This window comes from Giraffa tippelskirchi, chromosome 1, assembly GCF_054371585.1.
Source record: "Giraffa tippelskirchi isolate mGirTip1 chromosome 1, T2T-mGirTip1v1.2.pri, whole genome shotgun sequence".
NCBI lineage: Eukaryota > Metazoa > Chordata > Mammalia > Artiodactyla > Giraffidae > Giraffa > Giraffa tippelskirchi.
The window spans coordinates 31,680,069-31,695,590 of record NC_137275.1 but is presented as its reverse complement, the minus strand read 5'-3'; the positions used below and the strand labels follow the sequence as shown (position 1 = coordinate 31,695,590).

At 36.7% G+C, this 15,522-nt stretch overlaps 1 protein-coding gene across 1 annotated transcript in view; it reads left to right on the top strand.

Annotated features, from left to right (window-relative positions):
• Positions 1–12,706, top strand: part of STAP1 (signal transducing adaptor family member 1) — a 30,251-nt gene extending 17,545 nt beyond the window's left edge. The window contains exons 5-9 of the mRNA XM_081587933.1: positions 2,459–2,631; positions 4,293–4,421; positions 8,962–9,031; positions 10,290–10,386; positions 11,898–12,706. Of these exons, the coding sequence (XP_081444059.1) occupies positions 2,459–2,631; positions 4,293–4,421; positions 8,962–9,031; positions 10,290–10,386; positions 11,898–11,932 (504 nt within the window). The 3' untranslated portion in view covers positions 11,933–12,706. The remainder of the gene's footprint in view (positions 1–2,458; positions 2,632–4,292; positions 4,422–8,961; positions 9,032–10,289; positions 10,387–11,897) is intronic.
• The last annotated feature ends 2,816 nt before the right edge of the window (positions 12,707–15,522 follow it).

Sequence of the window (15,522 nt, the reverse complement as noted above, 5' to 3'; positions counted from 1 at the left end):
GCTCCTTTGCCCATGGAATTTTCCAGGCAAGAATACTAGAGTGGGGTGCCATTTCCTATTCCAGGGGATCTTCCCAATCTAGAGATGGAACCCGTGTCTCTGTTGTCTCCTGCATTGGCAGGCAGATTCTTTACCACTGGGAAGCCCCAGATTTTATGAATAACATAGGCAGTATGACAGGGACAGACTATGAAAATGAAAAGTGACCTTTCAACATTTTTTTAGTGAGTCTTAAGACAAAGGGAAGCTTATCTGTTCAACTCTGTGGCATCTTATCTGAGACAAACAGCAAGATCTACCTACAAACAGCTATAGTCAACTGTTTGCAGCAAGATAAATACCATTATTTTAAATAAATCCACTAAGAAACATGAGGTACTTTGAAAACCAACTCCCTAAAGGGCACCATGTTTTCTAATACTCTTACAGGATGTGAAAACTTCCCATGTTTATTAGGATCAGATAAAGACAGACTTTATCCAAAGTTAGCTTCTAAGTAAAGGCTTTACATTCACATGAAATAAGCACTGTACTTTACAAAGATGATGGATGCTGGTTCTTTCAGCCAAAAACAGATAAAAGTTGGAGGTTCAACTACCACATAGGAAAGTCACAGGAAGCTAGAAGAGTGGGATTGTTAGAGATGTAAAAGGAGTATTGACTTGAGGGGAGGGAGAAAGTCTTTGGGGAACTGCATTCCCTCCCTCTGTTGTGGAAAGTCATTGTTGTGTGTGTGGTCTGGAACTTCTTACACTGGAGTACAATATCCCAAAGGTATGTGGTTAGGCATCAAGGAATACACTAAAACTACTGGCAAAAAACTTGGGTTACATTTTTCCTAGAACACTATATTTGACGTTTTGGCACAAAATGTGTGTTTTTAGTTTTTCCCCTGGGGTAAGGATAAAAAGCATTGTTTTTTTAATTAAAATGTGCAAAATTAAAATAAAATTCATGTGAACTTTCAAAAGGTGACAGTTTGCCTCAAATGTTGTGCTCTATGGTGGTGGTTTAGTTGTTAAGTCATGTCTGACTCTTGTGACCCCATGGACTGTAGCCCACCAGGCTCTTCTGTCCATGGGATTTTCCAAGCAAGAATACTGGAGTGGGTTGCCATTTCCTCCTCCAGATCTTCTCAACCCAGGGATCAAACCTATATCTCCTCCTGCATTGCAAGTGGATTCTTTACCACTGAGCCACCACTTGTGCACTATGTTCGCAGATCACTCCGTGTATACATCCATACCATACTGTCTTTAGGGCAACTTTAGTAAAAGTTTCAGAAACATAGTCTATAGTTGAAAGTGCAGAGACATTGCTTTTGAATTAATTAAACTGGAGTTTGAATCCTGGTTCCTCAGCTTTCTAGCTATGTGACCCTGGACTAGTTATTTAATCTTTCTGAGCCTTTTTTTTTTTTCCTTTAATTTGTAAAGTAGGAATAGCAATGTCTATCTTGTAGCATTGCTGTGAGGATTTGCAATAGTATGATGCTTGGGACACAACAGGCAATTAATAAGGAACAGCCATTTCATCAGTTTTTCCTCATTCTATTTTTTTTTTTTTTTCTGGATTGATATATAAGGAAATGCCTTACTGATTATTAGTTAGTTATTCAGAAGAATACTCTTAAGATTCATTGGATAATGTGTAAATAGAAAACGAAGTTCTAGTGTTTTCTTCTCACACTCCAAAGAACTTTCTTATACACCCCCTGGAAAGTGTGTACCCTACTCTGGAGCTCAAAATGATAATCAGACACAGCTGATTATTTAGGCTAGGTAGTTTCACATAAAGAAAAATATTCTACCACTTAGATTATAACTTCCAAGAGTACATAGCTGGTCATAATGAAGTCAGGGGTATGAATATAGCTAAGGTGAATATAGATGACTCAATCCAAACACATTTCTAGAAAAGCTGTTAAAAACAAGTTATTAGAAAACCTTAGTAGGTAGAGCAGTATCATAACTCTAATGTGTGAGTGAAAATTCAAAATATAAACACAAATACATCAAAAACATAGATCTCTGATTGCTGATTCTCAGTCATTTAACAAATATTTCTCTCAACCTCATTTGCTATATGGCTGGGGGAACTTATTCCAGGTTACCTTTGGGACAGCTGGGCAACTTGCAGGTGCTCTGAGACTTCCCTGGCAGTGAGATCCAGTGAGCTCAGAATAAAAAAAATGAGAGGTTTGTTGTTACTTGAATCAGCTTGTAGTGCCAGGCACACTTTGTTTTGGACCAGACCAAAAGGAATGTTTCTTGGAAGAAGAAACTAATTGGTTTAGAGGCAGTTCTAAGACACTAAGATCCTCTGTATTCATGATCCTCTCCTTCCATCTCTGTTAGGTAACTGAAGCTTCTTAGGACCAGAACAGGCTCATTTTTGCTAAAACCAGTTAGTTACTTGGCTGCCTTTCTTGTTTGCCTACTTCTTTAATTGGTTTCAGCTGTCAGTTCCCCTACATGTGTCACTCCTTCCTGGGCAAGTAATTAGACTGCATGAAGTCCTAGAGAAAGAAAAGAACAGGAGGATTGAGACAGAGCGGACACCGAGCTCATCTCCAGAAAAAGGGAAGCAACCAGTTGAAGATTATGAGGATGTACTGAACCCTATGCCAGCGTAAGTGCACCATGAACTCTAGTTTACTTATTAGGTTGTTAAAAGTTTCTAGTTATCAAGGAGAGCTAGTCATTGGACTCATAAAACCAGGAACAATAACTGTATTGTGGATATACAATACATCTCTGAGCTCTGAGTTCAAGCCACATTTCCTCTTCTATGTTGTATCAACGAAATGCAAAATGCAGACTTGAACTAAGTGTCTTACCACAGAGGAAATCCCCTTCCACCCACACTGAGACTAAATAGATGTTTTTTTCCAAAGAACAAACCTAAATAAAAATTCTAGTAGAAGGAAGGAAAAGATGTTTTTTCACTATGAAAGTCTATGATTGACTGAGTTTCTATCAGGAAATTGGACCAAAGATTCAAGATACCTGAACGTTCTCCTCAATGGGTCAATCAGTGACTAGTCTTGAGCTTGTACTTTGAGGAAGACACGTGAAATGGGCAAAGCATTATTGGAGATGAAAAGGCACAGAACATCCTAACATCAGCAACAGTCTACATTAGTTTTTTAACTTCTTATATTATTGAAAGTGTGAATAAGACTGTGAACTCTGGAGTCTAGGTTTTCTTGTCAGTGAAACTTGTCCTGGTACCATCTTTGACATTGGGTTCTGACATGTATTCCATCTGTACTACAACCACTGAAAACTGCTAGCCGTTCTCTTAGCTGAAACCAGGACTAATAGGTTAAAAGTCACATAGAATGCTTTTCTTTTTTTTTGCTCAATGAAACAAATAAAACATGTTTATTACAGATAAATAAAAAGAAAATTAAACTCACTCCTTGTCCCACCTCTCAGAAATACTTTTTCAATATCTTGGTGTATTGTTTATGAGTTAAATTTTTTGCTGTTGAAAAACCAGACTTTTCAGTGACTACAATATTTACTATAAGTGCAAAAGAATAAGTGATTTCTACAAAATTTTACACATAAAAATGCTACCAATGCCATTAAAAAGCCATATTATACCAAAGGAGTGAATTCAGACAAACCTTTAAGTATGTTATTTAAAAGAGATCATACAACAAAACAAACTATATGTGTATATATATATATATATATATATTTCTTTTTATAACTCTGAATTTTGTATTGGAGTACAGCTGATTAACAACATTGTGGTAGTTTCAGGTCAACAGCAAAGGGACTCAGGCATACATATACATGTATTCATTCTCCCTCAGACTCCCCTCCCATCCAGGCTGTCCTCAGCAGACATAGCAGTATAGCAGACTTCCTGTGCTATACTATATATATGTTTTGTATCCCTGAAAAGAAACCACCAACAATTATTATTTATCTAAGAGCCTATTATAAACTGAAACTGGAAATATACTGTTATCTTAGACTTTCAAGCGGTAATGGTACATATATACTGATCAGTAGATAACTTTTCAGGTCTTCATTATTTAAAAATAAAGCCTTTGGAGGAATGATGGAAGCAGGGCCTTAAGTATTATATCTGCATACTCCCAGTGGCATAGGCTTGTAATAATAGTAATTATATCACATTAACTGTAATAATAAAGCTGGAAATGGTAATAAAAGTTAATAATTGTAGTTCTTAGAGTTATTTTAGTAGCATCTTTTCAAGTAATGATCTTCAGTAATGATCAGTTAAAAAAAAAACTTTTTATCTCACCTCTGTAGATGTTTTTACTCGGTGTCCCGGAAAGAAGCAACTGAGATGCTTGAGAAGAACCCTTCCATGGGAAATATGATCCTGAGGCCTGGCAGTGACAGCAGAAATTATTCCATCACCATCCGCCAGGAGATAGAGTATGTTTAATTTTAAAATGTATGGAATTGTTAAAAACATGATTATCACTTTAGAAAGCAGTCATACAAGTTCAGATCTGCACCTGCTATGTGTTTCATTGGGGATAAACATGTGAACACAAGAATAGGGAGGGAATGTTATATAAACAATGCTAGTCAAAACTAGTATTTGTAGTAGGGAAGAACAGTGAACAAATTACTTTGGTCCTGGATATATTCTATTATTCATTTGCTCACTCATTTCAACAAATATTTCTTGAGCAACTATAAGCCAAGTGATAATCTAGACACTGAGGATACAGCAGTGAACAAAATCCTTGGTTTAAGGGATGCCCTAAGTCACAAAGCTGAACCCAGGTCCATGGTGTGGTGGCTCCTGAGCCTGTCTCTTACCTGTGTAGCATCTGATCAAGGCAGTGACTGGATGGAGCCACTCTTAGCTAGGAGCCGACTCTCAGATTGGGGGTGTAGGGGAAAGTAGAGGCAGGTACTCTGAGGTCCTGGCCCTTCTCCAGCAGCTCATGAACTTGGCATAGAGCTTAGAATTGTTAGCATCGAATCTGAAGCTGAGACTGAAACATTTCAAATCCTAGCTGTGACAAGCCAAACACTCCTTATCTGTCTACCTCTCTCCAAATGCACTCCCCACTCCCAAACAGTCCTTGGAAGGTGCACACTCTGAGTTACTCTCTCCTTCTCCATGTGATTGCCCCTCAATTATTATACAGCATTGTTTTATGTTTTTAAGTTTTATGGAAATGATGTATAATACTCACCAACCCACAGCTTCATGTTTACTCTGAGGACATGCTTTTGGATGAGTCCATATTGTTACTTGGAGATCTTGTCCTCTTGTAGGTCAATATTTCACTCTTCTTTAATGCTCTTCAATAATATTTTATAAATTTTTAATAGGGTACTGCATATTTTTTGTTGGATTTTACTGAGTCATCTTAAGGTTTTCTAAATGAAATTTTAAAAATTTGAATAAAATAATTATTTAGCAAAAAAGTTTATCTCACAGATTTTTTAAAAGAGAAATATAATCTATTTGAAAGTTAAATTAGATCACATAAGTGATTAACTTTTTCTTTCATACTCTTGGTTAGATTGAGTGTTTGATTCATTTACATGTGAACCCTGTGCTGCCATTCTGTATGAAAGGAAAAAAATCCTGAGATCTAATGGCTCTTCAAAGACTGTATATTTCCCGTACAATAGTAGCAAGATCTCTTTTAGTGTGGTCTAAATTAGTCCAACTTTCAATTTGCATTTTCCATATGAGTGAGCTATGAGAAAGAACAGAGTTTTCTGTTGTAAATATGGCTTGTGACCAAATGCAATGAGTTTCTATTCTTAGGATATGTATTTAATGTCACAGTTTTCATTCGTATTATATTTAAGTTACATTTAATTTCATTAGAAAGAGTCTGGCAAAGGAGTTCATATCAAAATTATCTAAGTTTTAGTAAACATACTTCTAGTTTAAATTCATACAGAAATTCATGCTTGTATAGCTGATGGTCATAAGAACTTATAACATTTCATAAAACTGATTTTCTCTCCACTCTCAAGAAAAGTTGCTATCTAGAAAGCAAGGAGTAAGGTAGAACGGTCAAAGCAGAGTATTTTAACACAAGAGTCAGTATGTGGTTATTTAGGCTTTGGGAATAGTTTATACTTGATGAAAGTGCCTATGAAAAATTTTAAGTGTTTTTGCACAAGTATTCCTTAAGAGCCAGATACATCTATGATGTAAAGGATTATTATATGTGTTCTCTAATGTCTCAAAATAGGTCTTTTAGGAGGCCCGGATTTAATATCTAGTTTAACAGGTCATCTAATTTTAAAGGATAGCAATTATAGAGAGCAGTAGAAGTTAAGCCTGTTAGATTGTAGCGCTTAATGTAAAGACTTTGGCAGAAATCTAGACTATTAGAAAGCACCTGTGTTACCCACAAAACCAATTCACTCTCTTGCAGGTTGTAGGAGAAATGTTCTTCCAGCCATGCAAGTTTAGACCCCTGTGTCTGGTAAAACACTAGCTGAAAAGGACAAGTTGGTTTACAAAGCCATACTTGAAAGCAAAATTATCTCCATCTGTTAATAAATCAACTGTGGGGGGAAAGATTATAGTTCTCAGGAAGAAACAAAAGTCATTCAACGGCAACTTATCAGGTGACTCATCTCTTGACGTAAGATGTCATCCACCTTCAGTCAGCCCAGTGATGTGTGAATTCATAAGACATAAAGCTATTCTTACAACAAGCTTCACAATTTGGTTTTGTTTTCTCAGAATTGTTATGAGTACATGGCAAGTTAAAAGTATAAACTCTTTTGGAAGCCACTAGCAAGAAAGCAATGGAAAATATTTACCCCAATTTCATTACTCTGCAGAAACTGGGGTCAGAAGCTAAGATTTTATAGCCACACTTAAGGCCACACATTTTTTTAAAAAGACAGTTACTTCTTTTATGAGGTTAAAATCAGGACACCTCAGTAGAGCAAATTTAACAATCTGTGTTTTTTTTTCTCCCTCTCTCTTTATTCCTTTGGAAAAACAAAATATGAAAGCAAAGCACAGGTCTGAAATGAGTAAAAACTCAAGTGACTTCAGTGGAATTATTTTTCTATCTTATTTTTGGCCTTAGAACTTGGTCTTACTAGTTAAAAGTTCCAAGAGGCTATTAACTTTTGCTGCTTTCCCTCCCATAACTTTGCCAGGGATGATAATGATGATGGTGATGATGCTATGATGGTTATTATTAGCAACAACAATCACTATCCCAACTTATGGGGTACATCTGTGGGTGTTCTGTTGAGTGTTTGACAAAAACTTCCTTCAAGCACAATAAAAACTGAGACAGTATTTTCCATGTTTTATAAGCGAAGAAGCTGAGACTGATGGAAACTAAGTTAAAACAATGCATTTAAAAAAGTAGTAAAAAAAAAAAACAGCTATAATTTACAGAGTGTTTACATGTGACAGACACTGTACTAAGGATTTTTCAAACATTAATTCATAACAGCACTGTGAAGAAAGGCATTACCATTTCCATTATATAGATGAAGAAATGAGGCTCAGAGAGTTCACACAACTGAACCAGAATTTGAATCTAGATCTTTCTGGTTATAAAGGCCATGCCCTTCAAGCTTTCTATCAGTCTTCCAAGAAATAATAGTCACTTATTTCACAGGAATAAAGGAATTGGTGAAGGTTTTCAAAAGTATGATTAAAAAGGTCTTTCATGTAGGGATAAAGATAAAGCCAGAGTCAGACATCCCAAAAGATGGTATTTATAGGATCTCCTCTGTTGAGAAGCTTCCTTCACCAGCCTGTGACTGACTCCTCCTGAAGGGTCAGCACTAGGGAATACATTTTTCCCCACTTAGGAGGGAAGAGGGTTAGGTTTTATCGTATGTTTTTAGAATAAAGCTTTAGAATAAGCCATTGGAAACAATTGTTAGCTGTTTTCCAACATGATACTCAATTAACAGAAGATCTGGATATTACAGTAGATGAGGGGATAGTTCCTTAAATAGAATTATAGATTAGTTCTAGAGGAATGTGATCTGGAAATGGAGAGAGGAGTGATGTAAAAGGACATGGGAGGCTCTGTAGACAAACAATCTGAGAGATAATTTTGCTTGGGCAGCTTCTGTAAACTGGACAGATGTTGAATTAGTTTGTCTTTCAAGCAAATGGAGACATAATAAATGCTATTAACTTTTTAACATTAGAGAAGTCTTGGTTCTCACACTACTGCCGTATGAATCAACGGAAACATACTGACTTCTGCTTTCAGTGGAAATTAGTTCTAGCAAACAGCACTATTATATGTGCTGCTGCTGCTGCTAATACTTTAAAATTCAGTTTTATAAATATATATTGTGTACCTAATGCTAGAGTACAGAAATGAATTAACATCCCTTTTAATATAGAGAATATATATTTGATATGTGTATGCCTACATAGGATTTTATAATGTTTTCTACTTTGTAAATTACTAGTATTTAAAAAAAGTTTCGGCCTGAAAGATTTTCAGCTCTTGATTCCTTTTTTCATCTCAGTTATTCTTTCTCATTCATCCACTCAATGACCCAGGTTTCCTTTATCCCAAGTGTATAAATGGGCTTCCCAGGTGGCGCTAGTGGTAAGAACTCAGCTGCCAATGTAGGAAATGTAAAAGATGTGGGTTCAACCCCTAGGTAGAGAAGATCTCCTGGAAGAGGGCATGGCAACCCACTCCAGTATTCTTGCCTGACGAATCCCATGGATAGAGGAGCTTGATGGGCTACAGTCCATAGGGTTGCAAAGAGTCAGACACAACTGAATCAACTTAACACACAGAAGACTGGTGTATAACCCCCTAAAAAAGAGACACAAGAAATGGTGAATACAACTCCCCACCCATTTTTGGCCAAACTAGAATCATAAGAACATAGTTTTTTACTGTACAGGTGATATTTTATACTCACTTTAGTTTGATTTGACCCTGTTGTGTACTCAAATGGAGATGAACTTCTTTTGGTTTTTCAGCCTGCCAAGAATCAAGCACTATAAAGTGATGAGTGTAGGGAAAAACTACACTATTGACCTGGAAAAGCCTGTAAGTAGCTACTTCCTTGTTGTTGATTAATTTTCTTCTGCTCCCTCCCAAACACCTACCTTATAGAATTCAAAGTAAGGTGGAAAAGCAGACTCTCTGCCTAGGAGCAGAGTGCTGTGAAAAACAGCCATGTTAAGAGGCCCTAAAGGCGGCACACATCCAGGGTGAGAAGTGAGATGCAAGGGGAGGTGGAAGAGGCAGTGTAGAAGACCATCTTCTATCAATTCTTGCCACTTCTTTCTTTCTGTAAAAATCTTTTTCGATACAGTTGTCTCAAGGAGAGAAAAATATTTTTTACCATCTGTTTTACATTCTCCAATTAGAAGTATATAGTATTCCAATATGCTTATTTCTAATGGGAAAAAAATCTTTCAGTGTCTGGTCCTTTAATACCTACCGTGCAGAAGTTCAGAAATTCCCCTCTTAATAGTAACGAGTAGTGAAGAAAGGATTGTTCCTTGTCTTCAACCCCTCCATTCAATACTATGTTAGGCACAGAACCAAATACTCTACATATATCACCTAATTTAAGTTTGATCACTACCCTGAGTCAGCACCTATTACACAGGTGGAAAAACTGATATTTACACTGGCTTCAGCCAATGAGAATGAAGTAATGTGGCCTGCAGTCTAGGATGCTGGGGAAACAGTATCTCTGATGTTAGGCTACAGTGGTGGGCATTACCCTGTTACAATGAGATATTAAAATACTAAGTTTTCTGGCTTCAAAGGGGTCTTTAGTTTCAAGAATAAACCAATTTTCTTAAGGCTACCTTAGGCAAAAAAAAAAAAAAAAATTAATAATACAGAAAACTCATAGCATGACCAGAAGGCTAGGAAACCTTCAAGGACTAGGAAGCAGTTACTTGTATTAAGCATCATCTGATTAGGAGATCTGATTTCTTGTTCTTCTACTCAAGTTCAAATTTCAGGAGAGAAGCTTTTTGGGCCTAACTTGGGTCACACTCTCATGCAACAACTGGGAAGGATCAGAGTATCCAATTATTGGCCACCAAATTGTATACAACAGGAAAGGGGTAACTTCTTAATAGGGAAGAAGATATGGTTGTATAGGAGAAATAAAATTCATGAATAGGCAAAATCTTGAATACTCAGTAAGCCACTGAAGTGAGGAACTGACATGATTTCCTGGAGGATAGGAAATACATAGTAAGCTCCACTAAATTCCATTTGCGCTTTCTCTTACTCTATAATTAACACAGGCAACATTGAGACTTCTCTTCCTCTCTTTATACAGGTAACACTCCCAAATCTTTTCAGTGTCATTGATTATTTTGTGAAGGAGACGCGAGGAAATTTACGACCATTTATATATTCAACTGATGAAACCCTTGGTATGTTCTTCACTTCACTGTTGTATTAAAAAAAGGAAAACAAAATAACAAAAAACCTATATATGATTTATAATAGCCACCAGGTAGGATTATAGTCTACTATAGTGTAGTATTAATAATATAGTATTAATCCTATAATATTATAGGATTATAGTCTATGGTCTATTATATCCTGGTGGATAGAGTATAGGCCCACGCTGGAGAAAAAAAACCCTGAGGCATGTATTGTAACTACTAGCTTCACTCCATCATTCTACTCAGCTTTATCAAGCAAGTTTGATAAGAAGAAAACCATACAGAGTCATGGAAACCAAATGGAATTTAAAGGTATGGTCTGTCAACAGTGTCAGATGCTTGAGACAGATGAAAATGAATGATGATTAAGGGGAAACTTGGAATTGGTCATTAGACATAGATGACTTGAGAGAGAAGTCTTATTCCACTGTAAAGGCAGAAGGCAGAGTGCAAGATAACAAGGATTGAGTGGGTGGCAAGGAACTACAGGTAAAGATTGTAGTTAGGATTGGCTACAGAATTTGTGGGGCCACTTGTTCATAAGTTATCAAGAATTTCAAAACAGTGGTAGCAGACTGTTAAACCAAGCATGGGACTCAGTGCCAGTGTACAGTTCACATGACCACAAAGCTGGCCCTCTTTGTAGTCCAGTTTTTGGCAAAGCAGGGCAGGCTGGATATGACAGTTTCTTTCCATTCTTTTAAACAATTCCTGGAACACCTGATCACTTGACAAGCTGTAAGCAGCAGAGAAAAAAATATCTCCAGCTCGTTTGGATTCAGTTATCAAAACAAACTCCTGTTCCTACAGATTATGAGGCAAAACAACTTGGTTTGGTTACCTGCATCAGGGTATATCTGGAAAGTCTACTAATTAAAAAGACAGCCAAGTTTAAAAAAGTCCAATTTTTAGAACATGGGTATGACTCTTGTAATGACAAATAGTTTTAACAAACTCAGAATCTGACGGAACTTTAGAAAATTATCCAGTAGTGTCTCATTCTATATAGGAATCAATACAAAAAACATTTCTAAGATGTGACCATTCAACTTGTTTACAAATTCCTAATGATAGCTGCCTCAAATTTCTAATGATGCTGCCTCTATTGAGGCAGCACAGGTCACTTTTGGTTAGCTCTCATTTTAGAGCATTTTTTTTGACTATTAAGTCTGAAACACTCTCCCTTTAACTTATACATATTAATCCAACTTTTGACTTTAAAACAACACATGGTTTTAAAAAGCCCATCAAATATTTAAAGACTACCACCGTGTCCCAGTATCCCTCTGTCCTCTATAAATTATTGGTCCTGTTAGCTCTCTCCCCTCATCTTTGACCTTCTCTATCTTGCAATATAACCACAAATGATGAACATGTTATTATAGATATGACGGCATAATACATTACCTGGACTCTATATAAGAAAATACCACCTAGCAGAAATCTCTGGGAATGTGCTATTAATGTGTTTTTCTTTTCTTTTTTTTTTCCTCCAGAGACGAAAGGATTTCCTGTGACATCTTCAAAATAATTTTTTAAAGGGGGGGGAGGGTAAGGAATCCCAACATTTTTTTTTTCTTCATGGATGATATTGTGTCAGTTATCTAATGCTATGTAACAAACCACCCCTAAAACATGGTGGTTATATCAATGACCACTTTATTTACTCACGATTCTGCACATCAGCAACTTGGATTTGATTCAGTTGGGCAGTTCTGCTAGTATCTTGATGTCATTTGTAGGACTATAACCAGCTGGTGGTTTGACTGTAGCTGGATGGTCTAAGCTGGCTTCATTCACACATCTGGTGCTGGTGGTCAGCTGGGCCTGGGTGAACCACTCTCTTCATGTGGTCTCTAATCCTGAAGAAGGTTAGCCCACATTCTCTCATGTGAGAACTCAGAGCATTTAAGGAGAGAAGCATAGCTGCATGTCCTTGGGCTAGGAATTCTTAGTGATGAGAATTAAGTATGGCTCTCTTGGAGCTTTCATTATAGGAGAAACTGTGAATTGAATAAATAATTCCGAGTGTGATATATCTTATATACAGGGATTATTTTTCTTCCTTTAAAAAATTTATTTAATTTGCATACAATAAACTTAAATCTTTGGTGTACAGATCTGTGAATTCTGACTACCATCACCACAATCAAGATATAGAAAGTTCCATCACCTCAAAAAATGCCCTATGTTCTTTCTTTTTAGTCAATTCTTCTTCTCAGACACAGTCCCTGACAACTACCGATCTGTTTTTCATTCCTATTATCAGCATTTTTCCAGAATGTCATATAAATGGTACCACAGTGCAGAATCTTCTAGGACTGATTTCTTTCACTCATTATAATGTCTAGATTCATGCAAGTGTTGTGTATTATAGTTCACTCTGCTTTATTTATATACTATCATATTTATATAGAATAGTATATAAATACTGGGGAAAATTTCACTGCAGGGAGGTACCAGTTTGTTTATCCATTAACCAACTTAAATATATTAGGGTCATTTCCCATTCTGGGCAATTATTAACCTACATAAATATTTGTACACAGATTTTTGTGCGAACATAAGTCTTTATTTCACTTTGGAAAAATATCTAGGAATGAAATACTGGGTCAAATGATACATGTATGTCTAACTTTATCAGTTCAGTTCAGTTCAGTTCAGTTCAGTCGCTCAGTCGTGTCCAACTCTTTGCGACCCCATGAATTGCAGCATGCCAGGCCTCTCTGTCCATCATCAACTCCCGGAGTCTACCCAAACCCATGTCCATCGAGTCGGTGATGCCATCCAACCATCTCATCCTCTGTCGTCCCCTTCTCCTCCTGCCCCCAATCCTACCCAGCATTAGGGTCTTTTCCAATGAGTCAACACTTCGCATGAGGTGGCCAAAGTATTGGAGTTTCAGCTTCAACATCAGACCTTCCAATGAACACCCAGGATTGATCTCCTTTAGGATGGACTGGTTGGATCTCCTTGCAGTCCAAGGGACTCTCAAGAGTCTTCTCCAACACAACAGTTCAAAAGCATCAATTCTTCGGCGCTCAGCTTTCTTCACCGTCCAACTCTCACATCCATACATGACCACTGGAAAAACCATAGCCTTGACTAGACGGACTTTTGTTGGCAAGGTAATGTCTCTGCTTTTAAATATGCTATCTAGGTTGGCCATAACCTTCCTTCCAAGGAGTAAGCGTCTTTTAATTTCATGGCTGCAGTCACCATCAGCAGTGATTCTGGAGCCCCCAAAAATAACTAACTTTATAAGAAACTGTAAAACTCTTTTCACAGGTGGTCCTACCTTTTTACACCTCTACCATCAATGTCTGAGAGCTCTGGTTGCATCCTTGCCAGCACTTCATCTTATCTTTAAAAAAGTTATTCTAGTAAGTTTGTAGTGGTATCTCTGTGGTTATAATATACATCTCCCTAATGATTAATGATGTTGAGTATTTTGCCATGTGCTATTTGCCATCCACGTACTCTAATTTGGCAAAATATACACTTAATTATTTTGACCATATTTTTATTGGGTTGTTTGACAGCTCTGTTCATATTCTGAATACAAGCCCTTTGTCAGATAAATGATATGCAAATATTTCATTTTGTTTTTCATTCCTTTAAAACCATCTTTTGCAGAGCAGAAGTCCATCAATTTTTGCTTCTGTGGATTGCACTTTTTTGTGTTATATCTGACACATTTTTGCCTAGGTCAAAATTACAGACTGTTTTCCTTTCAACTAACCTTGGAAGTTGTACAGTTACATATGCTGCCTTCTGTTGTACTGCTTGAGGCAGTCATAATCTTGTTTCAAAGTAACTGAAAATATTCTGTCTCTTCATGGTTGGTTGCAAGGTTCTAAAAGAAAAGCATGTGAGCGTGCAAATATCACTGTGGCCATCTTTGGAAATTATCATCCTCCAAAATGTAAATATGATGATTGACTTTAGTCTGACTTAATGTGAATACACATGTTACAATACAGAGTTAATCATTAAAAGATAAAAGTTACTAAATTAGTAAGGAAAAAAATATGTATAGCTCACAAAAAGAAAAACCATATTATTTATACTAAGAAAGAAGTTAAGGGAAAGAATTGGTTAAATAGGTTTTGTGAGAATTGAAAATGTCAGCAATGGACACAACTACTAAGGGGAAGAGGACAGGATTATTAGAACCTGGAAACCTAGAAGAGATACTCTGAAGAGAGGCAGAAAAAAGGCAGAGCCTGGGAACCAATCACAACTACTGGAAGAAAAGCCACTACTGAGGTGATAAACTGATGACCAGGAACCAAATGCCAATGGTCAAAGTCTCTTCTCCCTTTCTCCAGCTTTCCAGTCTCCTTCTAGCGCCCCCTATTCGTGGAACCTAAGGGAAGCAAGATGATGAAGGACAAATAGGGTTTGCAAAGTTCCAGAATACAGAAGGATATCTAGAATTGAGAAACAACTGTTTAATAATACCTGGCATACACAGAAATTGAAATAGTAAACAAATTTTAAAAAGCAATAGAGAAAAGCAATAGAACAAGCTAGACAAAAAATAAATCCCCCCAAAATAAAATGTCAGAAATAAATTAGTCATTATATTAACTGTAAGTAGCCCTTAGTGTTCCACTTAAAAGACAAAGAATATCAAGTTGGATTATCCACACTTTATGCTGGAAATAAAGAAACACTCTCCTAAAAAACCTAAGAGTTGAAGAGGAACAACCCCTAATGAAAATTTTGAAATAAAGTGGGCTGAATAATTTGGATTAACATTCTCTCTTGAGAATATTTAGGAAAGTTGGACAAAGTGTATTTGAAAAAGTATTGGATATCAGAAAGCTAAGTTAGTGAATAATTATCAGGCTAGCATCTGGGAGAAAATAGAAATTCATAAAGGAAATGAATTCTTCATCTGTGAGCACTTGTACCCTGGGAGCTTTTGTAGATATTTAAAAGGTCACTGAGAAGCTGAGCAAAGCTAAAACATTCAAAGGATTCAAAGGTAGAATGTAGTGCCAGCAAAGAGGTGGGGGCTCTGGCAACCCCAGTTGCAAGTTTGAAGAATTTTTGAACTAAGGATTAACAGGAAGTAAGGGTACTAGTACAGTCAGCTCAGCTCTGAGTCACATG